Source organism: Corvus moneduloides, chromosome 14, assembly GCF_009650955.1.
Source record: "Corvus moneduloides isolate bCorMon1 chromosome 14, bCorMon1.pri, whole genome shotgun sequence".
Taxonomy (NCBI): domain Eukaryota; kingdom Metazoa; phylum Chordata; class Aves; order Passeriformes; family Corvidae; genus Corvus; species Corvus moneduloides.
In genome coordinates, this window is record NC_045489.1 from 20,491,019 (window position 1) to 20,518,981 (window position 27,963).

The following is a 27,963-nucleotide window of genomic DNA, read 5'->3' on the forward strand; positions in this document are numbered from 1 at the left end:
GGGGTGATTTCAGCTCGTGTGGTGCAACTTGCACCCCTGCAGCAGGCCTGGGATTCCCAAGAGCCTCACCAGGAGCACCAGCATGGCAGTGCTTCAGAAACTGGAAAAGCCAGCTTCCCAGTGCCAAGCCTGGGCAGGACAGGCAGACATGAAGCTGTCCCAAAGCAGGCAGCTTATCCCAGCCTCCACAGAGACGTGGGCAGACTTGGATGGGAGTTTTGGCTGAGGATCTTACCCCACAGGATAACCAGGTTTCCATTGGCAGTGGGATGTGTTCTGGCTCTGCCTGGCTAGTATGCACCCAACTTGTATTCTCGGCTGGGCTATGCCCTGCCTTAACATGCACAGGGAAAGGATCCCACAGGATCCCAACCCAATAGCAAGCAAGCCTCAGGAAGGCCCCAGGCCGGGGACAGAAGCAATGACAGGAGGAAACAAGATGGGCTGGAGCTGCAGCAGCCCTGGCCAGTTTTGGGGACCGAAGGGACCCAGATTTAAACCTCCACTGGACCTGTGAGCAGAATTCTGCTCCTGGCTGTCCATGACCCAGGTCTTTCTGCTGGAGATGTGGCAGAGCTGCCTGCATACAGCCCAAGCCATGTGCCTGATCCTGCCCATGTGGCCCTTGGGCAGCAGGTTTAAATCCCCTCAGATGCTGGCACTGCTGTGTTTCCTCGGCCAGGGGTTCATCAGCTCCACCCGCAACAGCAGCACATGGGTGTGGAATTATCTGAAAGGATTTTCTTGAGTTAAACTTAGGAATTTGAAAGGTTTTTCCGGGAACCTGGTGGCTGGGGGAAGCTTTCCTCTGCTGCAGTGCTGAGCTCTGCTGAGTTTACCTCAGTGGGGGCTTCACTTGAGCCAGAGCTCAGTGGCTCTGAAAAGCCCCCAAGAGTTGCTGAGGGCACGGGACTACTGCATGGTGCTGGCATGAGAGCAAAGGACTGCGCTGGAAACTCACAAAGGAGCAGAGTGATCCAGTGAGTATCAAGTATATGAACATGGATCATGTGTCTGACACATGAAAAGTGGGTGGCTTTTCCAAGACTAGTTTATCAAGGAACAAAGCAAGCTGTGGGTGTGAGGAGTCTCATGCACTCCTTTCCTGACACATGGAAATTGACTACAAGCCAGCTGACAGCCTGAGTGAGCCTGGCTGCATGGCAGGGGTCTCCTCAAGAACTGCAATGCCCTCAAGGCTGGTCCTTGATACACACAGAGTGCTCTTACCCTCAGCAGATGTTTGGTAAGCAGCTGGTATTGCCTATAACCCCATAGTACAGTGACTGTGACATGTGCCTTGGTAACTTTGACCCTGTCCTGGTCGCTGTGGCAGTCCCAGTGAGCCTCACCCTGAACTTAGTCAGTCATGCCTATACGACACCACATGAACACTGCTCCTGTGGTACCTCAGATAGTCAAAGTAGGGTTAGACTAGATACTAGAAAAATACCTTCCCTGTGAGCGTGGGGGGGGGGGCCTGGCACAGGCGCCCAGAGAAGCTGTGGCTGCCCCTGGATCCCTGGAAGTGTCCAAGGCCAGGTTGGACGGGATTTGGAGCAACCTGGGATAGTGGATGGTGTCCTTCCCCACGGCAGGGGGTGGAACGGGATGAGCTTAAGGTCCCTTCTCACCCAAACCGTTCTGTGATTCTCCAAGCGATCCGAATCCTCTGTTCCCGACACCGGGTCAAGGAAGGTGCACGGCCAGCACACCCTGTCCCCCAAACCAGAGCTCCCCAGCCCATTGGGAAAGGGCAGCCCCGAGGTCTGGGACCCACAGCCTCGGCTGCGGGCGGAGGCAGAGGACCCAGTGGACCCCAGAGCCGCTCCACCCGCCCCGAAGGACAGCAAGGCCGGCGCCGCTCCCCCGGCCACGCCGAGGCTCCCCACTCGACTGCCCGGCCGCCACGCCACCCCCTCCGGGCCCCACGGAACGGATTTAAACGGCACCCACGCCCACCAATCACTGCCCGCTCGGCCCGGCGCTCGCCCCGCCTCTGCCGCATGCCCGCCCTTCCATTGGCCGCCGGCGTTGAATTTTAAACGCTGCCGCCCTGCCCCTTAGCAACTGCATCCCTCTGCGCCCGCCGATTGGCCACCGCCTGGCACCGCCTCGCACTCTGATTGGACGAGGCTCGGCCAGTGCTGGCCGGCCGCTACCGAACTGCTACTTTCAAAAGCGCCGGGGCCGGAGGTGCGGGGACAGCGGCCGGGCATGGGTGAGTGGGGAGGGGACATCCCGGGCGTGGGTGACTGGGGGGGACGACCTGGGGATGGGTGAGTGGGGTCTCCGGGGGCTGCGGGGGAGTGGGCAGCGCTGGGACCCCTAGGCGGTGGCAGGCGTGGGGACCCTGGAGGGTGCAAGAGAGTGGGCGCCTCCAAGACCCCCGGCTCCCCTAGGGAACTCCGGGGGGTGCAGGGGAGAGGGTAACTTTGGGACTCTCCACTTCTCCAGGGGACCCTGAGGGTTGTAGGGGAGTGGAGATCTCCAAGACCACGAGCTCTGCGAGGAAGTGCAAGCCCTTGCATCCTTCTCTGGGATGTAGGAATCTGGGAGTTGCCTGTCCCACCTCGCCCAGCAGAGTGCTTTTGGTGGCGGTCTTTGGGGTCCATGTCCCTTCCTCCCTGGACTCCTAGCCAGACTTGTCCCTTGCCTGGGCTTGTCTTGGGGCACTACCCTCCTGCCGTGCTCAGGGAAGGGGTCAGTCCCCCTGTTCCTCCCCAAGATGGGCGGGTGTCCCTGGAGGCAGGCCAGCAGCAGCCTCCATCACATCCTGCTTTGCCCCCAGCTTGCTCGCAGAGACCAAGGGAGAGGATGCCGTTGCCACGCAATGCCAAGGTGCTGACTACCAAGCAGTCCCGAGCAGGCAAGGTAGGCCCTGCTACAGAGAATGTCGACCCCGAGAAGGTGAGCACCAAGCCAGGCGAGGGCTGTAGGGGCACTTCTGTGGGGCAGCTGACCACTATCTTCTAACAGCCTCTCTTGCAGGAGGAGAGCTGTCATGCCAAGAGGTCTTCGTCCTCACCCCAGGGTGGGCCCAAGAAGAGATCAGCATTTGGGGACATCACCAATGTGAGTGCTTCTGTGAGGGTGGGAGTTCTGGTGCCCACTGTGAGCCCCCCATGGTGGGGGGGCATGCCCCATGCCCATTAGGAAGAGGAGAGGTCTCCCTGCAGGGCATACCTTGTTTTCCACTGTGCAGCCCCTATATCCCCCTGTTCTGACCCAAACAGGCTCACAAGAACCAGGTGGTGGCAGGGAAAAAGGAGGCTGTGAAAGTTGCTCCACCCAAGGCACAGAAGGCACATAATGCCTTGGGGGTGGCCAAGAACAACGAGATCAACCTAAAAAAGTGAGTAGCTGGAGGCAGGGGTTTGCTGCAAACTTGTCCCATGGGGACAAGTAGTGGGGGTTCCCTTGGGTGATGGAGACCCTGCCAGATGCAGGGGAGAAATAGTATATCTACTACAAATGGCATCAGGTTGTGCCAGGGGAGGATTAGGTTGGATATTAGGCAAAACCTTCCCCAAAAAGGATGTCCAGCCCTGGCACAGGCTGCCCAGGACAGTTGTAGAGTTACCTTCCATGGAAGGATTTAAAAGTCATGTGGATGTGGCTCTTGGGGACATGGTTTAGTGGTGGGCATGGCAGTGCTGGGGGAACTGTTGTTCTCAATATCTTTAACGGTCTTTTCCAACCTTAGTGATTCTAAGAGTCTGTGGGTATATTATAGGTGTGGTTTGGCCCCTTCCTGAAGCAGCAAGAGTCTCTGGAAGGCCCCTTTCAGCCAAGAAATTTGGCCAATGATTTATGCTCTTGTCCTTCCCAGGTCAATGAAGAAAACTCCCCCAACAGCTCCTGCAGACCCCAAAGTGAATCCTGTGCCAGAGAAGCTGGTGTCTGTGCAGGAACTGAAGCCTCCTGAGGAGAGGGTAGGGACCCTGGGCTGCAGCATTGCCCCAGGCCCACCACAGCACTGGTCTGTGGCTGCCACTGGTGGTACTGAGGCACCAGGCAGTGCTCTGGACCTTGGAGAGACTTTGGCCAGCGTGATGGAAAGCTGGGGAGGGGGGGTAAAGCACACCACCATCTTCCTTCAAGAATCCTCCCATGGGAAAGAGTGGGGCAGGGACTGCAGGGTGATGAGGGCAGGTAGGAAAAGGGGGGTGCAGAGGGGCAGCAGCCTTGCCCCAACAAGGTGACCAGCACCCACAGGGCCTCCCCCTTATTGCTGCCTCTTCCGTGCCAGCAGGTACCAGCAGTGGAGGACATTGACAAGGAGCAGCTGGGTGACCCCTATGCCAATGCAGAGTATGCCAAGGAGATCTTTGAGTACATGCGGGAAAGAGAGGTGCGTGATGCCTGTCCAGGGGGTGACAGTCCTGTCTGGGGAAGGAGTAACTGCAGGCAGGGCCACTGACTGCCCAGAGGCTCTGACCACCTGGCAGGGGCCTGCACGGGGTGGAAAGGCGCTTGTTCTGAGGGTGGGGGTGTTTGCCCTGTCCCTGACAGCTGGCTCTTTGGCAGGAAAAATTCATGCTTCCTGACTACATGGAGAAGCAGACAGACATCAGTGGGGATATGCGTGCTATCCTTGTGGACTGGATGGTGGAGGTGCAGGTGAGAGGGCACAGCTTTCTGCAGAGCAGCCCCCATGCTGCCTTTGGCACGTGTGACCTCAGTGTGCTGGCAGAGGCTCCTGCAAGCATTCCCAGTGCACAGCTGATCCTCCCCCTGTGTGGGCTAGGGATGAGCCTATATCCCTCCCTCTGAGCCTGGCCTATGGGCACCCCTGGCCTCTGTGAGAGCTGGGTGGGGCTGGGCAGGCCTAACTTCTGTCTGACACTCTGTTATGACCCCCGCTCTCATTCTTGCAGGAGAACTTTGAGCTGAACCATGAGACACTGTACCTGGCTGTGAAGCTGGTGGACCACTACCTGGTGGAGGTGGTGAGCATGAGGGAGAAGCTGCAGCTCATTGGCTCCACTGCCATCCTCATTGCCTCCAAATTTGAGGTGACTCTTTGTGTGCTGTCCTGGGGTGCAGGGGCAGAGGGGCTGTGCCTCTCTTGCCCCTGTGGGGTTTTGGAGAAGGCCAGGCCACTGCTGAGAGCTGCTGAGATGGCATGTCTGTCATGTTCCTCCTTCCTGTCCCAAGGGCTGCAAATCCAGTCATGGTGGGCTGAATCCTGTCTCCTGGTGTCACTGGAGTACCACCTTTTCTCTGCTCTGCAGAGACCATCAGGATACCTTAGTTCACCTCATGCAGGCATGGAGTTAAAGCCAAGGGCTGGAGGAGTGCGGACATCACACAAGTCCCACAGGGTGGTGTTAACAGTCCTTGCTGAGTCTGGCAGCACATGAACACTTACAGGGCCTGTGGGATGGGTAGGATCTCCTGAGTGGGGCCAGGGTGAACCCCCACAGGGGTGCTGAGCAGTTGTGCCCCCGCAGGAGCGGTGTCCACCATGTGTGGATGACTTCCTCTATATCTGCGATGACGCCTACAAGCGGGAGGAGCTTATTGCTATGGAGATGAGCATCCTCAGCACCCTCAAGTTCGATATCAACATCCCCATCCCCTACCGCTTCCTGCGGCGCTTTGCCAAGGTGAGTGCATTTGGAGGGTGGGCTAGTGTCCAGGTGTCTCCAGGCACCCCTTCTGTTGGCTCCATGGGATGGTGACTTGCATTGCTGGAGCTTCAGGCTCCCAGTTGGCAGCAAGGAAACTGTCCAGGTCCCCTCAAAAGGGTTGAGGGTGGTGGTTTGTGATAGGCTGGGTGCGTGGGATCTCTGTCTTGTGCCCCAGAGGCAGCATTCTAGATCCCAAAAAGGCTGGGAAGGGGAGCAGCATTGCTCAAAAGTCTGAGCCTTTCCCTGCCCATTGGCTGTAGTGTGCCCGTGCCACCATGGAGACACTGACACTGGCCCGCTTCCTCTGCGAGATGACCCTGCAGGAGTACGACTATGCCCGCGAGAGCCCCTCGAAGCTGGCTGCCAGCTGCCTGCTGCTGGCACTTACCATGAAAAACCTTGGGGGCTGGGTGAGTACCTGCCTAATTCCCTGTCCCTGCTGAGGCACCCTGGGAGGCATGGCAGTGGTGTGGGAGGCAATGGACCAGTGAGTGGGGTGATGCTCTAGGGCTATGATCAGATTTGGATGCTGGACAGGGAAGATGATGGCTGTCCTGTCATTGAGAGGACACAGCTTAGCCCCGCTGTCCCCTTGCAGACCCCTACACTGGAGTACTACAGTGGGTACAGTGCCCAGGACCTGCACCCCCTGGTGAAGAGGCTGAATTTCCTCCTCACATACCAGCCCCACGACAAGCTGAATGCTGTGCGCAGCAAGTACTCGCACAGGTGAGTGTCACGGGGCTCTGTCTCAGGCTTGTCCCCGCCGCAAGGGGTGACACCACCAGCATGCACCCTGGGGTTCTGTAGGGATCTGGGAGCCCTGGAGGATGGGTGTCAGGGCTGTGGTTGAGCCCTAAGCCAACATGTTCCTTCCAGGGTCTTCTTTGAGGTTGCCAAAGTCACCCCCATGGACATGCTCAAGCTCGAGGAGGCACTCACTAGCTGCTAGCCCTACTCTGTAAATAAGCCTGTAAATAACGGGGCGCCCTCAAGCAGGGTGGTACCATGTACATAAATAATAGTAATTTTAACTGAGGAGGGGGGGAAAAAAAAGTCATGTGTAACTGTTAATAAAATGTGTTTGTCATATATGCTGGCACTGTAGACTGTGAGCCTCAGTACTGTACTTCCCCTCGCTGCGATGAGACAGAGGGTGAGAGCAAGGTGATGGGTTGCATGATGGGGAGCAGGAAGCTCAGGTGTGAAGACTGGAAAGGTATTGCCAATGCTCTCCCCCCCACCCTCACCTTCCCCTTAGTAATGACACTATGTGAGCAGCAGCAATGAGTATCTTCTCTCCAAATATTTACACAGCTTAAATACCCATGTGGGGAAGGGGAAACTTTGCTTTGGCTCCAGCTTGAGCACACAGAGGGTGGCCCCAGCTCCTATAGTGACCCTGACAGGGCTAGACCCGTGGTCAGACCATATCACCTATGGGGTTAGACCTCTGTTTCAGTGTCTACAGCCCCACAGGCTGGGGGAGAAGCAGTGGCTCCAGGGACACTGGGGACAGACAGATAAAGCAAGGCAAGCGGGGGGAGGGGGGGGGCTCCATACATATAGGGCAGGGACCTGTTCCCCTACCCAACCCCTGTTCCCTGGGGGCAGCACCCACCCAGTGCCTGGGCTGGGCTGCTGCCCTGCTGCCAGCCTAGGGCACGTTGCTGAGCTCCTTAATGGCCTGTAGGATCCTCTTCATGTGGCCCACTTTGGTAATCCCCAGGTCCTGCAGGAAAGAGAGAGGAGGTGATGCACTTGCAGGGGGCAGCCCTAGGCTCCTGCTAGTGGACAAGCCACAGGGTGGAGGATGAGGCTCAGCCCAGCTCCCCATGCTCTCCCTTGCTGGAGCATAGCACTTGCTTGAAGCCCTCTGTCCTTTTGCAAACACATCTCCATGCCTGAATGCAGGTGAGGATAGGGTTCTGTTGATACTGCTGTATGTGTATGGAGCTTTGCAAGCTGGAGGACCAAGGCCACCCCCCTCCCTTGCCTCCCAGCCCCTGTGCACAAGCTGCACAAGCTCAACCCTGCAGACCCAGGTATAGGGCCAACCTGCCACCAGGAGGGATAGGGAGAGGAGGGGAGGGATGGAGGACACTATGCTCCCTGGGGCTGGGGGTCCCTGAGGAGGCACAAGGGGGTTGTACCTTCAGGTCTCTCCTCTCCAGCAAAATCAACTCTGAGCCCTGGATGTCATGCCGGATGAAAATTTCTCTGTATTCCCCTAAACCGAGTGCTTCCAGCCAAGCTGCCACCTCCTCGGAGCCCCACTTGTCTGCTAGCAGGGAGGAAAAGCACAGTGGTGGACTGCTGGGGCCTGTGGAGGCAGTGGGATGCAGGCAGGGCAGGCAGCAGTGATGGCAGCCTGTGGTCAGCAGCCAGCATCCCCCTCCCACCCCTGGCTCCAGCAGGGCCAGAGGCCAAAGCCTGCTCAGGCTGTAGAGGTCTCTCCTCTCCTTGGCTTACTTATGCAATACCTGAGCTGCTTCCCCTCAACCAGACCCTCAGTCATGGACAAGGGACTTACCCAAAAAGCTGAGCTGTACCACAGCCCCCTTCTCCCCCTTGCCAAGGAGTTATGGGGTTGGGGAGCTCTGCACGTCTGATATCAGAAAAAGTAAGCTGTAAGGGGCTCTTGGTGACAAAGGCAGCCAGGCGCTGCCCTGTTCCCCCTTCCTGAGGATCCTTCCCCAGCATGCCCAGGACAGGAGACTGAGGGATAGGTCAGCACAGGGGAGTCCTTTCTAGGACGGACTGCACCACCTGTTTCTCCCTGGCACACTGCTCACTTTACCTGGGAGTGCACTGTTTGTCTTCTGCTTCTGCAGCTTGTCCTTCTCCTTTCTGGGCTTGGGGATGTTGAGACGAAGCTTAAAGCTGCCCTTGTTGGCACTGCCGGCACCTTCCTGTGAAGAAACCAGGCTTGGTGGGGTGCTACAGCTCCCTGAGGCCAGACTGCGGGCTATGCCACACCCCAGTCCCTGTGCACCCACCTCCTCAGCAGGGTGGGCAATAGGGCCCAGCCAGTGGATGTCCAGCAGCCGCTGCAACTCCTGGCCCAGCACACTCAGGGGGCCGTGAAGTGCCTCCTCCTCCTGCGGCGAGTCCAGCTGTGGGGGACAGGGATCATACCCAACCCTGCTGCCACCCCCAGACGTACCAGCCCTGGGGGACTTTCGGTGCTCTCCAGCCCCCCACTCACCGCCTTCCCTTCCAGGAATGCCCTGGTCTCAGCCCACAGCTCCTTGATGCTCAGCACGACCTCCACAGCCACATTCCTGCTGAGAAACTGGGGTACAGAGGGGTACCTTGAGCGGCAGGGCCCCAGGGGACCTGGGTAAAGGCTGCCTTACACTTCCACCCCTAGCTCACCTCTGAGGTGCCAGCAGCTTTGTGGGAGAGGGCTTCACTCAGTGCCAGGGAGCTGGCATTGACTGCATGCGCCAGCTCCTGCTCCACGGCTTTGTGGGCCTTGGCTGCCTCATGGATCCTGCAGGTGCCAGGGGCTGGAGGTCAGGGCTCCCCTGGGCTGGACAGGCACCTTTGCATGGCCACAGCACAGCTCTTCCTTCCCTGTGCCCACCACATTCCCCTTTTCGCAGTCTGACCTGGCAATGAGGGTCTCAGCGACCCGTGAGACCTGCTGCAAGAGGCTGCTCTCCTCCTCGGTCAGATACTCCATGGACTGCTGGGAGCTGAGCCGTGGCCGTGTGGCTGCTCGGTAGCTCTCCCCTCTTTGCTTGTCCTCCCAAGACTTGAGGGTGCTTTCAAATGCCTGCAGGGGACAGACATGGCCCCTCTGAGATGGTCACACCTCCCCATGTCCCAGCATGGTCCTGCTGAGCACCCCAAGCTCACCCGGTCCCTTGTCAGCATCTGGGCTCTGTTCTTGTGCTGGATTTTGATGATGCCGGGTGGCTGGATCCAGGCCTCTCCATCCACCTGCACTGGGACACCCTCGTCCCCCCGGATAGTGATCTTCACCATGCGGCACTGTGGGGCAGACAGCCCAGGGGTGGCATCAACGGCTGCCAGGCTGAGCACAGCTGCACTGCCTCAGGCTCCACTGCTGCCCCAAAAGCTTTCTGGCACCACTTGTAGTCCTGCAGGGTGCCTTGTCACTACCTGTGCGATGCGATGGTGCTGGAGGTTGATGACCCGTGACACGGCCATCTGGATGCTGCCAAAGACTGCCACCACCTCCAGCTTCTTGTCATCAAAGGATGGAGCCCCAAAGTTCTGTAGAGGACCACTACATATGAGACTTCCAAAATCAGTTCATTTTGGGACCCAGCTTTTCCCCCATGTGTGCCCAAGGCAGGGACTCCCCAGCCCTAGGGTTTCTTAGGACTGGGGAAAGGACGTCATGCCACCCAACTCATCACATGGTACTGGCACTCACATTGTCCTCCTTGGTGCCTCCCCAGAAGTTGATGCCGCCAGCATAGCTGGGGATGTTGAGGACAGCAATGCCCTGCAGGCTGGGCAGTGAGATGGGCACCCCGTCACACTGCAAGAGAGGGCTGAGCCTAGGGGGCTGCTGTACTACTGCCCCTCCCACCCTGTCCCTGTTCTCCCAGCCCTGTACCTCCAGCTGTACCCGCTGCTCCAGGTTCTTGTAGGTGCGCTGCAGGAGCTCCTTCGTGCCTAGCACCCCATACCACATCATGTTCTTGGTGCGGCTGCTGTGGGGCAAAGTGGAACAGATGAGGGGCTGTGGGCTCCCCACTGCCTGTCACAGGCTCCGCACCCTTCCCAGGGCACTGGGCTGAACAGTCCTGGACTGTTGGCCCCACCTTAGTTTCCCCAATTCCTGCTGCCTCCCAGGAAAGCCAAGGTGCAGCATGTTGCACCCAGATTTCAACCCTTCCATGCCAGCATAGCAATGTCCCTCTATCCAGGTGCAGAGCAAGTAACTCTCACCAAGCCCTCATGTCTTCACCCTTCTGGGGTGTTTGCAGCCTGCCACCAAGGGGTGCTCATCCCAGTACTGGGTATAGGTACAAAATCTGCTGCAGGAAGGATCCCCAGCACAGTAGCACCAAGTCACCCCCTTGGCATCTTAATGGTCCCTCCTGGGGCAGGCATTGGAGAGCCAGGGCTACATGTTTTTCCTGGGGGAAACCTGTGGGGTTCCAGCAAACCTGCACTTCTTGGGGTGCTCATCGCGTTTGTTGTTGAACTCCAGGGAGATCTTTGCATCCAGGCCGATGCCAAAGTAGTTATTCATGACACATTTCTCCAAGAAGTGGCTGAAAGCAGCAAACAGGGAAAGCAGGTTGAGTAGTAGCTGCACATCGGTGACTCTGGGTTGGCACTAGAGGATGGGGTGTAACACCCACTGGAGCAGAACAGCTGGCACTAGGAAGCCTGACCAAAGCTAGCAGGGATGGCTGCATTTCCCTCAGCTGCCATGGCAGGACACCCATGGCACAGCCAGGACCTGCCTGCACTGGGCAGGCGGGAGCCCCAAGCTCCAAGCATCAGCCAGAGATCCCACACAGGCAGGCTCCCCCAGCATGGGCACTGCTTGGTCAGGGAGGGCCCGGTACCAGGGATGCCACACTGGTGGGCAGGGGCTGCCACAGCAGCCTCCTCAAAGGGGCAGTGTGGCACCAGCTCTGCTCCTGCTCTGTGATGGGCAACAAGAGTGAGCCATGGTCTCCGGGGCAGGCAGAACACTTGACTCACAGGGTGCTGGGGTCTTCAGGGAATTGCAAGCTGCCAAAGGTGTCTGGCCGGTCCAGGATGATGGAGGAAGATGCAGAGGTCACCGTCACCCGCCGGGAGCCTGGCCAGGGTGGACAGAGAGGTAGCTGCCACGTGGGTCCTCACCCGGAGCCCATCCCATGACTCACGCCCATGCCCCCACAAAAAGCCATGTGCCCTGCTGGCATCTTACCGAGCTTCTCCTCCTCCTTGTTGAGCTCCTCCGAGCTGTCCTTGCTGGGGCCCACACTGCCCTGATAGGCTTGTGTCTGCTTGTTCTGCTCATCCACAGCTGGATCCAAAGAGGGGCATGACAGGGAGTCTGGGCAGCCCTGTGGCCCCTCCTCAGGTCAGCCCTGTGGGCTTGTGCCAGGAAGGACCCAGGCTGGGGCCACTGCTGCCATCCCAAGGAGCCCAGGGGAGAACAAAGGCACGGGTCCAGCACCAACCCACTGTGGCTTCACAGCCCCTGCCAGGCTGCTGTTGCAGCAGCAGCATCAGGGAAGCTGCCAGCTCCCACCACCCCCTCACCTTTCTCTGTCTGCTCAATGATTTGCCGCAGGGCTTTCTTCAGGCTGTTTGCCCGCAGCATGAGCTGCTCCTTGGATTTGAAGATGCGAGGCATGGGGCTGGGGTTGAAGCTGCCACCTTTCTCCTGGTCCTTGACATCAGCATGAGTGGCCTGTGCCATTTCTTCAGGGACCATGATGGCCTGAGCCTCCTCATTCAGCTCCCGCACCAGCGAGTCCAGCTTCTCATTCAGCATGGCGCACTGTGGGACACCTACCCCACTCAGCACCTGGCACAAGCTGCTGCCCCCCACCAGTGCTGGGCACTTCCCTGGACACTATGAGTGCCTGGATACTCCCAAGCACCTGGACACCCCATGCCTGGGCACCCCAAGCATGGCACACCCCAATACATGCACAGCAAGAGCATAGGCCCACGGAGCAGACCCTCCCCAGCTCAGGGGCTGTGCCACCAGCTTGACTCAGCCCTCCAGCTCCCCTGCAACACACCTTCCGTGCCATCAGCTCAGCCTCCTGCTTGTTCTCCGTTGCCCTCTTGTAAGCCCGCCCAACTTCGGTCACAAAGTCATTGACAGTGCCACAGAGGAACCTGCCAAGGGAAGTGGCTGGAGGTCAAGAGGGGCATGGCCAGCGAGGCACAGATGCCAGCCAGGGGGACTGCTGGGATAACACCCCCTGCTCCAGAGGGCCAGCACCAGGGTTATCTGCCAGGCACCAGCACAGTTGGCAGCTGACAGCCTGGTCGAGAGGGGTGCAGTGCCCCTGGGGACATGCCCCAGCCCAGCAAGAGGGCTCTGGCACTCCAATCGACAGCCCCCTCCTTACTTGGCAGAGGAGATCACCACTGAGTGCTTGTCCGACTCCAGGATCTTGGCCAGGTGGAAAGCAACAGAGTCAGCGTAATGGGAGATCTGGGCCTGGGGGGCACAGGTGGAGACAGTTGGAGCCCTGCCACCCTGCCATGTGCCCCACTCAGGCATGGAGCTTTGCCGAGCCAGCCTTGGACTGGGGATGACCAGCCCTTATCCCCACTGCTGAGGGCAGCCATGCCCATACTGCTGGGTAGAGGGGAGGTCAGTCACAGCAGGAGGGAAACTGAGGCAAGGGGCTGAAGGGAAGCACACAGAAGAGTCCAAAACAGCTGGCCAGTGGCAGGCTAGCTCTACCTCACCTGCTGCCTGCTCCCAACTGCACATACCAGGCTGAGACCTGCCAGGCTCATTTCATTGCATGCAGCTGACTGCCAGCCCCTTTGTACCCCAATCCCCAGGGACCCCCAGCATGACCTCTTCCTGGGCCATCCCTCCCTGTGTGCCCCTGAATTGGCTAATAGCTTGAACAGGAACCTCTCCTTTAGCCTGCCCTGCCCATCTCAAACCCTCAAATGCCAACAGTTCCCACCTGGATGTTGGAGTCCCCATTTTCCTCCTCCTTCAGGGCTGAGGGGGACTGCTTGGGAGCCTCATAGGTCAGCACACTCCACCTGCCAAGGAGAAACCATGGCTGCTTGCCATCTTCTGGCCCCCTAGCCCAGGGACAGGCAAGGAACTGGGACAGGCTGCCCAGGAGATGCCAAGGTAGGGGGGAACAGAGAGGCATGTATTCTGTGCCCTGCTCACCGGTCCAGCATCTTGGTGGTGGCCCTTTCCAGCTTCTCCAGGATCTGCAGCAGCTGAGTGTCATCGTCACACAGGCTGCCCCAGCCCAGGACCCGTGCCAGGTCATTGCCAGTCCCCAGTGGCAGGACACCCAGCTGACACTGCAGGAGAGAGACAGTGGAGGACTCAAGCAGCCCCCAAAGGCACCTGTGACACCCCCAACCCTGCCATGCCCATTGTTCGGCAGCACCTAGGGCACACAGAGGGGTCCCAGCTGGGCTGGGTGCCAACGCTGGGGATGGTGTCACCCTGCATTAGCAATGCCAAGCACTCCCACTCACCTGTTTGTGGAGGCCAAGGGCATCGATCTCAGAGAGCACCCAACCCACGCTGCCATCCCCACCACAGACCAGGATTCTGAAGGTGGAGAACTTCTGGAAGAGGCGCAGCCTGGGTGGGGGGCAAGGAGAGAGGGACTGGGCACTGTGCCAAATGCCCACCGGGGTCCCACCAAGGCAATTCCAGGGTGCTCAGGCAGGTGCTTACCCCAGGTGTGGGCCCCCATTCATGAGGTCAAAGACTTGGGCTGGGTTGAGGAACTGCTTGAATTTGCGCAGAAACTTGACACCCTGGTTGTCCCCGCTCTTGGAGTTGACAAAGGCCAGGAGAGGACTGGAGCAGGTCGAGGGGCAGGTGGCTTTCCAGAAACCTGCAGTAAGCCCAAACACGTCAGCCCCGGTTCTCACTCCCCACAGACACTTCAGGAGAGCAGAGTGTGGACACTCCATCTGTGCCAAGCCCAATCTGTGGGGTGCTGGGGCAGGAGGGCCAGCGATGGGGATGTCTGGGGGATAGTGAGGGGCAGAGGGAAGAGAAAGCACTGTGCTTTTAAAGAAATGAGACGGGGAAAGAAATGAGATGGGGAAAGAAATGTGCCCAAGGCAGAGAAGGATTGACAGCTGGCCCAGAGCCCGCACCCGCCTCAGGCACATCTTGGCCATCCCAGTCCCCTGGCTGGTGTCTGCAGGCTCCTTCCCTTGGCAGACCCAGCAATGCTGCAGCAGGGACCGCATCAGCTGTCACCGCCACTGGCACCAGCCCCACAGCCATTGCCCTCAGAGCCCCATGGGCTGCAACCAGGAGCCCCAGCACCCCCACCACAGCAGGAGCATGGGGGAAACATCCCCACAGCCCACCCCCTCCTTGCCTGGCCACCACTCCATCTCCACTCCCAGCCCAGCCGAGCAGAGCAGATCAGTAACACAAAGCCCTGGGAGCTGCTGAGTCAGAGCGTGGGCTGCAGCGGAAAAGCTTGCTGCCAGCAGTACCCATATGATGGAGCAGGACAGCATGGCAGGACAAGGAGGGGACTAAGGCCTTGCTGAGCTGCTCCCAATTGGGTGGGCAACAGTCACAGCCACGGATGTCTGGGCTGCTGGAGAGGGAGAGGGCAGAGATGCTGCCAGGGATCAGCCACCAGCAGCCACGGCTCTGAAGCTGAGGAGCAGCTGCGTTACCCTGACAGCATCCCAATGAGTAACGAGAGGCAAATGAGCCACCGGCTGAGCTGAGTGGTGAAAAGCATTAAAGAACGAAGAAAGAAATATCCGGAGGAGAAGAACAGATTTTGCTCAGCGGAGGCCAGCTGGGCCCCTCAGGAGAAAGAGACAGCCAAGGGGGTCCCCCCACGCTCCACATGGCTTCTCACTGCAGTGTCCCGTGCCAGGGCAAAGCTGTGCTCTGCACTACCAAAAAACAGCTGAGCTTCAGACACTGGGAAACAACCCAAGCAAGTGCTTCATCCTGCCTTGAGAGATGCTGAACCATTGAGGTGCAACAGAGGGCAGTCCACCTCAGGGGTGTAGGGCTGGCACCGCTGATCCCAACACAGAGGGACTGTATCCTGAGCCACTGCAAGAGATGGCCTTGCAGGAGCAAGTAAAGTCACATGCGAGCAAGAAGTGCCACCCCAAAGTCCATAGAATACCACCAAGCCCTGGAGCAGAGTGCAAGGCCACGAGCGGCCTTCAACCAAGGGAGGGGCATTGACTCTGGAGCCTACAGATGGTAGTGTTCCTGCTGCCGCACAAAACAGGCACAGTGCCACAAGTCAAAGCCTCCAGAGGAGCTCAGAGAGCTCAGAGCCGTATCCCAAACAGCGTGTCCCCTCTGCCAGACCAGCCCTGTGCTCTCCAAGACTCACCATCAGAATCGATGCTGTTCAAGGCAGTTGGCGGGATGATGGACACTTTGTACTGGCCCAGGGGGCACCTCTTGCCAAGGAGCTCCTTGCAGGCACTGTGAACCTGGAAACACAGGGACACCTGTATGAGCAAAGCTGGGGGACGCAGCACCAAAGTCCCCAGCATCAGCTTTCCCAGAGATGCACATAGGAGGGGCAGTGCTGACTGTGCTGGGAGAGGGGTGGGGACAGGAATGGATACATCCTTACGATGGCCTTGCACCAGAGACACCGCCAGTCCTGCAGCCTCCGGACACTGCCACAGGTCCGGTCACAGACAGCGCAGCGCGCGCTGACGGGCAAGTTCCCCTCCAGCCACTGATGGGGCATGGCCACCTGCAGAGAAGGGCAGCCACCAATGGCATCCTGCACACTTGAGGGACAGTGTCATAGGCCACCTCTTTCCCAGGCACCATGGAGGTGGTGCCACACAGCAGGGCAAGGCAGGTCAGGGACCCCTCCCATGTCCTCTCATCCCTGCCTGCCTGGCCCCTTGAAGCCATCAGCACACGAGGCAGGGCAGACATGTCCCCAGAAAATGTCTGGAGGTGGCCCCACTTGGACAGCAAAAAGGGATCCTGATACAGGGTGTCAGAGGATGTGTCCCCAAGCTGTGTCCCTGCAGAGCCAAGCGCAGAGGCCACACAGTGCAGGGGACAGCTACGGTTTTTTCCTGCTACCTGATCTGGGCACAGTGAGGCCAGTTCTGCTGGTGGCTCTGTCCTGCCAGGATCCCTGACAGGGACTCCCCTGCTTACCCCATCCTCATCCTCGATGATTTCAATGCCGATGGAGGCCAGGGTTGTCCACTTGCAGTTGTTTGTGGCTCTGACGGCACAGCGCTTGTGTGCCTTGAACTTGCAGACTGCATGGAGGGGAGCAGTGAGGAGCAGGGAAGGTTCCCACAGCATGCATAGCCCTGGTCCCAAACCCTTCTGCATCTGGGGATGGCAGGCAGTGGGCATCACCCTGCACCACACCTGCTCTGGCCCAGCCTTGAGAAGCTGCCCTGCTCTGATCCCAGCCCCTGCCCACCTCCCAGCAGGACCCCAGTACTGACCTTCACAGGAGAGGCCATGGGAGGTGACCCCTGGAAGAGCTTCACGGCACACATTGCAGAAGGTGGGGCGGGCGTGGGAGCAGGCGTACCAGTTGTGCATGCCCGAGAAGTGCTCCATGTTGAACTGTGTGGCCTGGAGGCACAGCCCTGCCCCATCAGTGCCTGGGACCCTCAGCTGGCACTCCCTCCCTCCTGGCCCCTCAAGTCCCCGCAGCCCAACTCCTGTCCTCCTTGTGGGACTATGCCAAGGACAGCAGCTGTTGTCTGGCGGTCAAAGGCACCCAAACGGAAACATACTCCACATGGAAATATGGATCCACGCAGCCCCCTGCCCACATCACCTCATGGATCTCCCACTTCTGAACAGATTTCAGGGCAGTGATCCAGTCCTCCATCTCCTTCCGGTTCTCCGCACATAAGATGAGCTTCCGGAATGGCGTGATCACCTGCAACAGCCACCATCCCCACGTTCTCTCGCAATGCCACTGCCAGGCCAGCCAGAACCCGGCACAGACCCCAGCAATCTCTGGCACACCAGTGCCACTTTCAGCGGCAGGAGACCATGCTATGGGGTGCCCCACGGCTCTGGGGGGATGAGGGAGGTCTGCAGTGCCTCTCCACAAGGTGCTGAGATCTCTACAGGGTGCAGTTGGTAGCCCCACACCTCCCTCACCGTGAAACTGTTGTTGATGTTCTTGGTGCTGGTCTCGGCCACACTGGCATCAGACAGGTCCACCTCATCAAAAATCAGGGACTGCGAGGGAGGAACCAGAGTCCCAGTCCACCAGGCAGGGATCTCTGTCCCCTCCTGGGCTGGCAGGCTCAGGTTCCCCCTGACTGAGCATGCTGGAAGCACCCCCCAGCCTACCTTGGCATCCTTAGCATAATAGAGAGTCCTGCCCCGCAGCTTGAAGTATCGTCTCTTCCACCTCTGGAAGGAGCTCGTCTGCTTCAGCAACAGCCCCTCCTTTACGCTCTTCTGCAGAGACCACAGTGTCCTGAGCTCCCGTAGACCCCAGGATCACCAAAGCCACCATTTTCCCCTGTGATACCAGTCCCTGGGTCCCCAGGAGCAGATTGGACATTCTGGGGCTCACTCTCTGCTGCATATATCAGGGCAAATTATGTTCCCTGCCCACCATCGCCTGAGCACTGGGCACTCCCTGTGATACAGAAAGATGCTGCTGGGCATGGCAGGGCTGGAAGATGCAGGTCTCCAGCAGTGCAGAGCCTCCACTGCTGATGCTTCCTCTCCATCCCCAGGGCAGTGCCTGGAGATCCTCACCCTGCTGCAGCCTCCCTAGAAGCCAAGGGCAGAACTGGGGCCAGGAGAGCTTCCTTTGAGGGGACACCAGTGCCCCAGAGATACCAGGACTGCATCTTGGAAGTGGCATTACCTGGGCACTATGGCCCCAGCTGGTTTGGAGAGCAGACAGCCAGGGAGCAGCCAGCTCTGCCTGGCCCCCACAGTCCCTGGAGGGGACAACCTGGGGCTGAGAGTAACCCGCAGCAGGCAGAGCATCCCCTGCAGCACAGCACACCACTGCAACCTGGCTGCATGTCCTCTGCCCTCCCCGAAACACAGCACCTGCCAATATTTACCCTCCTCGCAGTGGTGTTTACAAGACTCAATTAATTAGTGTTTGAAACATGGCTATGAGCCTGAGTGGGGCAGCAGAGATGCTCTGGCACTGCCTCATCTTTGATTGTATCTTCTTTAAACACCACCGGCAGCCCCGTTCAGCTGCTGCTCTGCAATTAGCTGCCACAGTGGTTGTATCCAATCCAGGCACACGATGACAAGCCACATTTAACGGCAAATTAGCACTGGGCACGAGGGCACAGCGAGAGAACCATGGCCCTGCGGCTCTGCACTCCTGTGCCAACCCATGTGCTGCAAGAGGTGGCACCCAGGCACCTGCCAGCCTGCAAACACACCAGCCTCAGGTCTCAGTCTTAATCTACTGCCCCATGGCTCTGAACCAGATGGCCAAAGCACTAGGAACAGCAGGAGTCTTCAAAGTCACAAAGAAGCCAAAACCACACCCGGGGTGTGGCTCCCTGAGCCTCAACTCACCAAATGCCTAGCCCTCCCAAACCTCCCTGGGGCACCCATCATGTTGTTCCCTGCTCTCTTCCAGCTTAGAGTTTGAAGAGGGATGTTTTAAGCCTTTATCACACCCCAAGACTGGTGCAGAATTTGGCTGTGGTCAACCACCACGATGCCTACGAGTGTCTGTACAGGTTCAAACAGCCCAGTTGTCCCCAGTGCCAGCACTCCGGGACACACTGCATCCTTTCCCTGGCTTCTCAGCTGTGAGAGTGCAGAGGGGTCCTTCCAGCGGGGTCCAGCTGTGACCCCCAGATCCACACACAAACCATGCACCCTAGCAGTCCTTGTCCCACACCAGGCGGGGACAAGCCAGGGTCCTGCCATAACCAGGTGGGATCCGGCCCCAAACGGCACATCCACCACACCTGGCTGCACTCACCAGGCGCAGATGCTGTGTTTGCTGCAGTCATTGCTGTTTCTGCAAAGGACAGGCAGTGTGTGACAGCAAGGAGTGGCATGGGGAGCTGTGACGGGGGGAGCAGGAGAACAGGATGACAAGGAGAAGGAAGAAGAGGCGGGTCCATGATGGCGCCATGAGGGCTATCAGAGCAGGGGCTGGAGCCAGCTGGGCATGGGCACTCTGCCTGGCTCCAGGGCCACGTGGGTGGCAGGATACAGCAAGGACGGCTGCCCGGGAAGGTGGCACCCATCCTGCAAAGGAGGGTCAGAGCTGGAACATCCCCAGCAGCAGCTCCTGACAGACAGCAGCAAAAAGGCATCACCTAGCCCCAAGATGTCACAGTCCTGGCCATTCCAGGGACAGGATGCAGCTGCCCTGAAAGGCAGAGTCCCCCACCTTCACCACAGTACCCATCAGAATTTTACAACACTTCCAGTACCATGGCTGGGGGGAGTGTGCCTCAGTTTTCCACCAGTGCAGACTAATCCCTAGCATCCAAACATGGGGTGGCAAAATTGGTGCAGAGAAGCTCAGGAGACACCTCTCCCCACGTGCACCCTTGAGGTCTGCTTTGGGCATCAAAGCCCAAGCCCTCTGCGTCGCCATGTGCAGCATCTTGCTGCACAACTCCTCATGTCAGCAGCTGCCCATCCAGGCTCCATCATCCCTGGTGTTTGATGCCATGTGGTACAGGCTCCATTGGTGCCAGCGTGTTTTCCTCCTCCCTGGGAAAAATAAGGCAGGTGCCCTCTCCAAAATGAGCCCTGGAGCCCAGCTGTCCCATGCTGCCTGGGGAGGCACACAAGTCTGGGGTGCCAGAGGGCTGTTTTGGGATCTCACTGCGGCGAGCCACCCGCCTGCCTCATTTTTTGACCATGGGTCTCAGCCAGGAGCACCTGCTCCACCTGCTGGGGCAGGGAGCAGCTCCCAAATGGCTCCGTGGTTTTGGACCCCCTGCCTTTGGAATGAAGAACAGAAGGAGACCTGAGAGGCACCTGATAACCAAGGCCAGCAGCAGGCCCAGCCACACAGTGGGAAGCCACACTGCAGCAGCATTGCTGAGTGAGCCCAGTGTTTTCCCTTTGCAAACAGGAAAGGGGTGGGGATGGCAAGGGCAGACAGGCCATGCCAGGATGGCATCACCCCTGTTGTGCTGGCTCCCCGAAGCCCTGTCCAGGGCCCCAGGGTCACCACAATAATATAGTCCCCTATATAGTAAGTGGCAATTAGGTACCCTAGAGCTCAAAAGAGCTGGAGCTGAGCACCTGCAGGGACTGCCTCTTCTTCCTGGAGAGTTTCGGGGACAGTGGCAGCCCCTGGCCACTGGGCTGGGAACTCTGCACTGGTCACTGCACAGCTGTAAGCACAGTGTGCCACCCACACCCCAAAACAAACCCAAGCCCCTCCACTCACCCCAACCACAGCTTTTCTGTCTGGAGAGCCCCAGGAAGCACTGCAGGGAGCCTCAGCAAAGCCAGTGCTGGCCCCATCTCAGCAACCACGGTGGTACACCCAGAGCCACATACAACCTGACCAGCAATCAGCCAGAGGCCAACTCCCCTGTGGGGCTCTGTCCCAGCACTCCACTGCCCCCTCCTAAGGTCCTTCCCTGCTCTCTCCAGCCCAGGAGACTCAGTACCAGCACTGAGGGGATCCTGGAGGCACAGGGCAGGAGGGCAAAGGCAAGAATGGAACCATACAGCATCTGCAGACATACTACCACCTCCAGCTCAGATGCAACTGAAGTGGCAGTGGCAGCAGAGCCTCAGAGGGGACACAGCTAAAAATGGCCCTGGGAGGATGGCCAGACATGTGGCCTGCCAGGACTGGGCTGGCTCCCAGAGGCCATCATGCCACAGGCTGGCTGTGTGCTTGGCACAAGCAGGGGGGCTTGAAGTGCAGCCCAGGGGAGCTCAACACCCTCCAGCAGGGATTCTTCCAGATCAGGCTACAACCCAAAATGCCAGCCCTTCCTTCAGCCCTAAAGCAGAGCCCCAGGATGCTGCTTTGTTCTGTCACCCCACTCTCCCAGCTCTGCCACTGCCATTCCTGAGAAGAGCCCATTGTGCAGCCAGGTCTGACCACAGCTGGGGCAGGAGGGTTCTCCTGCTGGGATCAGCTTGGACAGCAAAGGAGCACCTGGAGAAGAGCCAGGAGGGTTGGTACACAGGAATGCCGGCACATATGGCTGGTGAGCACCACACTGTCTGCCCACAGAGCTGGCCACCCTACACCACTCCTGAAGGGATATACTTGTCCCTGTGACCACACGATGCCTCACCCGGTAGGAGGAGAAGAGAAAGAGGATAACCTGTCAACACACCAACCTGCATTGCACCAGCATCATTCCAGGCAGCCACCCTCCTGCTCCAAATGCAGCAGCCCACTCAGCACAAGCCGGGGTCCAGTTGTATCAGAGCTCATCCCCCAGCTGAGACAGCAGGCACCAGGACAGCAGAGGAAAGCTGGCAGCCCTCAAACAGCCCAGTTGCAGGGCCTCCACCAGCTGCTAGGCACCCCGTAGGCTGGAGTCAGTTGGAAACCTTATCAGGCTTTGCGACACAGCAGAGCTCTTCCGGGACTGGGCAGTCAGGGGGCTCGGTGCCTGATGGGTGTTATAGCCGCACAGGCTCAGCTGCTCCCAGGGGATGGACCTTTCTGCCATTGCAGGACCAACAACAATATCCCTTCCCTGTGCTGGGTAGATGCTTGAAAGGAGATTCCAGCACCAGTCCTGACAAGCCATCACATGGTGCTCACAAGGTCATTGAAAGGGGACAGAGAATTAACAGCAGGAGAGGAATGAGGAAAGGAGCCCCCAGAAGAAAGGCAACCCCCCCTACACCTCATCATCCAGCAGCTGCTTTTTAGAAATGAGGTCATGCTTCCCTATCTACAGCCGCATCGGTCCCCAAGCATCCTGCTGGCAGGCATCCTACATCAGCCCGACCCGTGCTGGTTCCCCCCTGCCCCTTGTGCCCTCCCACTCTGCCCAGCAGGGGTGGGCAAGAGCTGATGGGCAAGAGCGACATTCTCATAATGGAAAAAGTGAGCGGGGAGAGGGCACAGTGCTTGAGAAACATCACAAACATCCGGCTAGTGACTCTGGGGCTATCTTCACGCCCCAGGCACCAGCTTGGCAAGTCCTGATTAATGAGAGCAAGCCCAGCCTCTTTGGTCTCAGACAGTGTTTTCTTGTGTTGAGGTGCAATTTCCTATTTTATCATCTCTGTCCACTGGCAGACATCACCAGAAGAGCCTGGTTCCCTCTTTGCTGCACCCTCCCTTTCAAAAACTGGGGACTCCTTGGTTACAGACTCTTCTCAAGGCTGAACAGTCCCAGCTCTCCCAGGCTCTCTCTGTATGAGAGATGATCCAGTGTCCCAGTAGTGTCAAGTCTGGAGGATGCATTGCCCAGGAGCCATGGTCCACCCTCCTGCTGCAGGAGAAAGGTTTCCAAGCCTGGCCCCAGCAGCTCTACCTTGCTTTCTTCATCTTTTGGCCAGGATGTAGCCCTCAGTGGGCAGCCTTGCCCACAGCCTGGCTCTACAGCACTGTCTCACCAGGCTCCCTACAGCTGCCCAACACCCCAGTATGCACAGGTACAGCTTGCTCCATTCCTGGGGCACCCTGAGCCTGCAGGATGCTCAATGCCTGCAGCAAGGACAAGGAGCCCTCATTCCCCAGGGTGCCAATAACCCCACTGACCCCCCTGAGCCCCATGGGAGGATTCTGGTGGGTCACTCAGCCCCACCAAGCAGCTGTGATGCATCTCAGGATCAGGAATTCAGGAACACGATCCCCCTTTCCAAACAGCAGACAAGCCATGGTGGCCCCTGCCCACCATGGCCATGCACATTGTGCCCACGCCACGGGCAGCCCTGGATCCCTGGCATGCACCCCACTGTGGCCCCCTTGATGCCTCCACCTCCCAGCTCTGGTGCAATTACCCCAGGACCTGTCACTCGCTGAACCAAACAGTGCTGCTGGATCACTCTCTGCCTCCACTCAGCTGCTGGGAGAGCCTGTGCTGATGCAGTGCCGGGAAATGAACGCCCCAGCCACATGGGCAGGATATGACCCACCACCCCCAGCAACTCAAATGTGTTGGTGCACCCCAGAACCAGTGCCCCCTCTCTCCCCTTCACCTTCTCTCCAGGCCCAGCCCTAAAGGGACCAGTGCCGGGAAGCAGCATCACATACCCCTCCCATGCTGCTCTTGCACACCTAAAAGCTGGTACAGGCAACTGGCAGCCCCCAGCTGCATTGAGGAGGAGGAGGAGGGGCATCAACAAGACCCCATCCATCCTGTAGCCTTTCAGTCCAGCAGGGGCACCTGCATCTGGCAGCTGTTTTTGTCACTGAGCACAATGACCTCGCCGCCTCCACGCCAATGCTGGCACAAAGCACCCCTCAGGGTGTCCACAGTTCCAGCCTGGAAAAAGCCGAGCTGGGGGTGTGGAGTGGGGGGACATGATTGATGTGGAGGCTTGAGGAGGGGATGGGGGCATGGGCATTCGGAGCACAGAAGCACTGGGACTAGGGAGCAACAATCAGAAGGATTCAGCAAAATGATCCTCACCTACTCCTGTCCCAGGGGCTGGACAACAGCCTGGCATGAGAGAAGCTGCCTGCTTCTATCACCAGAGACCAGGGTCTCCCCAGTCAGTGTGGATGGGCAGTGGGGTGGGACCTTTCCCAGCCCCTCAAAATGGCAGGCTCCGATAGACCCTCTCCAGCACCCCACCCACCACATATGACCCAAAATAGGACCATGTGCCCTGACCCCCCCACCACCGGTTGTTTCAGGACCTGCCACTCTGGCACTGAACTCTCCCTTATTAACTGTGTTCATTAGGTACCTGTCCCTGGGGTGCAGGCAATGGTTCCCTCCCCCTACCCCAGCCCCACCTGGGTGACAGGGGTATCAAGATCGCTCAGGAAGGTGCGTACCACGGCACACACTCTGTGGCTGTAGCTTGGAGTGACAGGCAGCACATCCGCCACGGCAGGGCTGTGAGCCAGGGACAGCCCAACCTGGGTGGCAGCAGCAATCTCATCCAAAAATCCTCATCTCCATAGGGAAGGAAGGAGTCCACCCAACAAGGAGCCAGGCTGGCAAGTGTGGTCCTGCCCATCTGGACCAGGGCAAAGGCATCCTCAGGAAAAACACTGAACTCCAACACTGAGGTGAAAACACTGAGGTGGCGGGGGAGGCATACACAGCTCACTCTCAGGCCCCTCCAGCTCTCACCCTCTCCCCCAGCTCCATGGGCTGTTAACCGAGACATGTCATTTCCGCCTGCCCATCCATCACGCCACCTGCCTCCTCTGGCACACTGCACAGCATCACCTCCTGCATGGCTAATTGCTGATGCCAGGCAGGATGTGGGCAGCGGCCATGGCAGGCAGGGAAACAGCCTTTCCCCACGTGCAGCCTGTCAGCAGAGAGGCCAGAACCTGCTGGTGGTATGGGGGGGGGCTTTGGCATCTGGGCTGGGGCTCAGAGCATGCTCGTGTTCCTGTGCTGCTGCTGTAGGACATGGGCATAGCCCAGCCATCTGCCCCTTCCTCTCAGATTTCCTGGCATTGATGGCTCCCTGTGATGTCCATGTGCCCCACAGCATGGCAAGTGCTGCATGGCAAACTCCAGTGGCTACTGCTGCCCTTCTGGAAGGGTGCTGAGGGCTCACACACAGAACTAAGCATCCCCACGACCCTGCTCACTGGCCTGGCTTCCCACCATGCCTCCCCTCCAATATCTTGCACTCAGCATAGCCCTCTACACCCACCTGGCAGCCAGCCTGGAGAGGGAAGAGTTGGTGCCAGCCTGCTTCAAAGAAGGGGAAATTGAGGCATGTTCCTTGATCAGCCAGAGGGACTCAGTAAGAGTCCCCTCAAAACCCCATGCTCCAGAAATCTCTTCTGCCAAGTGGGAAAATCACACAGTACCAGGTTGGGAGCATGCAATTTCCATACCCCTGAGCAGGCATCCTCTGGCCCACGTCATGCCAGTGCACCAGTCTTGGCACAACAGCCACGCCAGGGCCAGTGGAAGGGGAGCCTGCCCCAGCCCCAAGCATCCCCAGAGCTGCCACCAGACCCAGTACACCGCCCCATTCCCCTTCCTTCATGCCCTCAGCACCCAACACCAGAGACCGGTGATACTCCCCTGCCCCACAACTGCATTCCCATGCTGTGTTTTCAGAGCTCTCCCCTCTCCCTGGAGCAGCACAGCCACCAAATCCACACCAAGGGTTGGCTGGCACTGGAAGCTGGATGCAGGGGGATTTCTAGCAGCCCCTGTGTGCCACCCAACACTGCAGGGACTGCCTTGACTCACCCTGCCACCTCCTTCCTGCAGCTGAAAGGTGGATGCAAAGGGACCACTCGCCCAGCATGTCATCCAGAGCATCCTCCCAGCGCTGTGTCTGCATCCTCCCTCCCCAAAATGTCTCCCCCAAACCTCCTTCTCTCCCTGCTTCCCACCTGGTCATTTGGCTCAGGTTATTTCTCCCTGTATTGCATTTCACTGTCCCAACCTGGGACACCTCTGACCACACACTCCTGTTTGGCTAAAGGCACCACACCCCATATTTTGTAGGTACTATCAAAATAGCTTCTTCTGAGCAAATTGTCACACACACACACACACACCCACCCACCCCCACACACACACCAGCTGCTCTCATGCTAGTGGCCAAGAAGTATGAGTGTCACGTCTGACCTCAAAGGTGTTCCCATCCATCCAGCAAACCACCACTGAGGACTGGATCTGTGGGAATGGGGCCCGCAGGGGAGCTGGCACAGCCAAATGTATCTGGGCCACTAGGAAAGATGCAGGTTCCATTTTGCCACCCACCAAGCTCTGCACACGCAGTGCCTGCAGCAGGGTGTGGGATCCCAGGAGCCTACAGAACTGACATGACCCTAAATCTCAGCTCCAGAGCATCCATGGGGCAGAACCTCCCAAAAAGAGTCCTCTTCTTCCAGGAACAGGTAAGGGTAACCCAGGGGATACAAACGCAGCACGAAGGCAATGTGGTGGAGGCTGTCCGGGTATGGGAGAGACCCTGTTCCTGAATGGTGGGATAAAATCCGTGCTTCACAGCCCCACAGGACCAATGCTGACACTACCACTGTGGGGTTTGCATGTTTCTCTGTGCCCTCCCACAGGGCAAAGGGGGCCAGAACCCTCCCAGCTCTGTCTGGGTCAAGTCTGTCAGCAGCAAGAACCTGGTACTGATTTACACCCTGGAGAAGGTGAACTCACTCCCCTGCCCCATTCTCAGCAGTGACCCTACACCCAGTCAGCCCCTCACCCCCAGCATCCCACACCTCTGACCTTGCTTCTCATCTGCCCCGACGTGGAAACCTTCCGGATGAGCTTGTGGGAACTGTCCTCCTGCTCGCCCTCGCTGTCGGATGACTCCTCACCACCCACCTCGGGTGAGATGGGTGCCAGCTTGTCCGAGTCCAGGGACGACACTGATTCCCGGGTCTTCCTCAAGAACAGGTCCCCAGGCACCAGCTTCTCAGCCATCTTCCCACCTGGCTTGGCTCAGAGCTCTGCAGCCTCCTGTGACAACCCTGAGAGGACAGGGATACATAGGAGTGGAAGAAGAGCCCTGAAGGGGGATGCATGGCCCCTCATCCTCTAGGGCTCCGACAGCTGGGAGGTGCAATCCTGGAAATCAAGGGAGATGGCGCTTCCTCGCCCAGGAATGACACTCAGGGTGGCATCCTTGCAGGCAAAGTTTTTCCTCCTTGCCTTTTTTCAGTGTCTCAACTATTCCTCAGCCTACCTGGCATCCCAACGTTGTCCCTGGCTTGGGCGCAGGAGACTGTGGCTGCCCCATGCTCGGGCATTGGTACATTGGTGCACAGAGGGGTGGAACCGCTTCCCGCAGCTTGTGCTAGTTTCCCTTGTTGCCCACCCCCGAGGTGCTGGGCTGCCCTGCGTGGCCGGGGACAGCGCAGGGATCCCCATGAAAAGCAGCAGCTGGACCCCGCCACCCGTCTGGCTCCGGCAACTGGGGAGGGATGGGTGCACCTCCCGCGCCCGTGGGTCGCCAGCCCCGAGCAGGTGACTGCGGGTGGGCTGGGATGGAGGGGGCAGCGCGAGGTTCCCGCATGCGGGGAAAGCCATCTCCCCACGGCATCCCTGCCGGCCCCGAGGGCTGCGGAGGAACTGGGGGGGCACCTACCTGGACGAGCGAGCCTGGACGGCTGCAGGGCTGCCGTGCCCGGGCCGGGGGTGGCGGGGGACACCCCACGGCGCCGTGCCGGGCCCCACGCACCTACCGCGGGCGGGCTCCGCCGCGCCCTCCCCCTTCCCCGCGGCTGCCGGCAACCGCGGTGCCGTCTCTCCGCGCAGCAACAAGCGTTGCGGAGAGGGTAGACGAGGAGAGTGAGGGCAGCGTGCTGACCCTCCCCCTCCCTAGGTGCATTGCCTCCTCCAGCCTCAGGGCTGCCGGGTGCCGGATCCCCGCCGAGCATCCCGCAGCACGCCCAGGCGGCGGAAGGCGGAGCGCCCCCCGCCCCGCACACACCTTGCACGACCCGAGCCGCCGCCGCCGCCGCCGCTGGTGCAAGGTCGCTCTTTCTCCAGCCCCGGCCCGCCGTCCGCAGCCCCCCCGGCCCCGCCGGGACGTGCCTCCGCAACGGCC

At 59.0% G+C, this 27,963-nt stretch overlaps 2 protein-coding genes across 10 annotated transcripts; one reads left to right on the top strand and one right to left on the bottom strand.

The window, feature by feature from the left end:
• The first annotated feature begins 2,117 nt into the window (after window positions 1–2,117).
• Window positions 2,118–6,728, top strand: CCNB3 (cyclin B3). 4 transcript variants are annotated; one of them, XM_032124195.1, is made up of 12 exons: window positions 2,118–2,221; window positions 2,792–2,910; window positions 2,980–3,075; window positions 3,237–3,355; window positions 3,833–3,935; window positions 4,253–4,354; window positions 4,531–4,623; window positions 4,881–5,018; window positions 5,457–5,612; window positions 5,897–6,046; window positions 6,235–6,365; window positions 6,516–6,728. In XM_032124195.1, the coding sequence occupies exons 1-12, from the start codon at window positions 2,218–2,220 to the stop codon at window positions 6,586–6,588; spliced, it is 1,284 nt and encodes a 427-aa protein (XP_031980086.1). In that variant the 5' UTR covers window positions 2,118–2,217; the 3' UTR covers window positions 6,589–6,728. The 4 variants fall into 4 exon arrangements, with proteins under 4 accessions (XP_031980086.1, XP_031980087.1, XP_031980088.1 ...); XM_032124196.1 differs by having other exon boundaries at window positions 4,256–4,354; XM_032124197.1 differs by having other exon boundaries at window positions 2,992–3,075.
• A 182-nt stretch (window positions 6,729–6,910) lies between these two features.
• Window positions 6,911–27,949, bottom strand: LOC116450886 (diacylglycerol kinase delta-like). Of its 6 annotated transcripts, none has more exons than XM_032123805.1 (30): window positions 27,847–27,949; window positions 26,640–26,884; window positions 17,650–17,760; window positions 17,455–17,535; window positions 17,123–17,227; window positions 16,782–16,914; window positions 16,480–16,586; window positions 15,932–16,057; window positions 15,683–15,785; window positions 14,026–14,188; window positions 13,821–13,929; window positions 13,501–13,640; window positions 13,283–13,364; window positions 12,707–12,798; window positions 12,371–12,470; window positions 11,883–12,123; window positions 11,545–11,643; window positions 11,334–11,433; window positions 10,787–10,894; window positions 10,231–10,324; window positions 10,045–10,152; window positions 9,768–9,881; window positions 9,501–9,635; window positions 9,251–9,417; window positions 9,015–9,132; window positions 8,845–8,931; window positions 8,636–8,752; window positions 8,437–8,548; window positions 7,790–7,959; window positions 6,911–7,368 (listed from the first exon to the last, which is right to left on the bottom strand). In XM_032123805.1, the coding sequence occupies exons 2-30, from the start codon at window positions 26,835–26,837 to the stop codon at window positions 7,294–7,296; spliced, it is 3,495 nt and encodes a 1,164-aa protein (XP_031979696.1). In that variant the 5' UTR covers window positions 26,838–26,884; window positions 27,847–27,949; the 3' UTR covers window positions 6,911–7,293. The 6 variants fall into 6 exon arrangements, with proteins under 6 accessions (XP_031979696.1, XP_031979699.1, XP_031979697.1 ...); XM_032123808.1 differs by having other exon boundaries at window positions 7,790–7,917; window positions 10,231–10,327; XM_032123806.1 differs by having other exon boundaries at window positions 7,790–7,920; window positions 10,231–10,327.
• Window positions 27,950–27,963: the final 14 nt, after the last annotated feature.

Excerpts from the sequence above, each read along its gene's own strand:
- CCNB3 (XM_032124195.1), top strand. Across the intron at positions 2,911-2,979 it reads AGAATGTCGACCCCGAGAAG|CCTCTCTTGCAGGAGGAGAG; the intron begins GTGAGCACCAAG and ends ATCTTCTAACAG. Across the intron at positions 3,076-3,236 it reads CATTTGGGGACATCACCAAT|GCTCACAAGAACCAGGTGGT; the intron begins GTGAGTGCTTCT and ends TGACCCAAACAG.
- LOC116450886 (XM_032123804.1), bottom strand. The coding sequence starts at position 26,837 with ATGGCTGAGAAGCTGGTGCCTGGGGACCTGTTCTTGAGGAAGACCCGG. Across the intron at positions 8,932-9,014 it reads AAGCTGCTGGCACCTCAGAG|TTTCTCAGCAGGAATGTGGC; the intron begins GTGAGCTAGGGG and ends TCTGTACCCCAG. Across the intron at positions 7,369-7,789 it reads TGGAGAGGAGAGACCTGAAG|GACCTGGGGATTACCAAAGT; the intron begins GTACAACCCCCT and ends TCTTTCCTGCAG.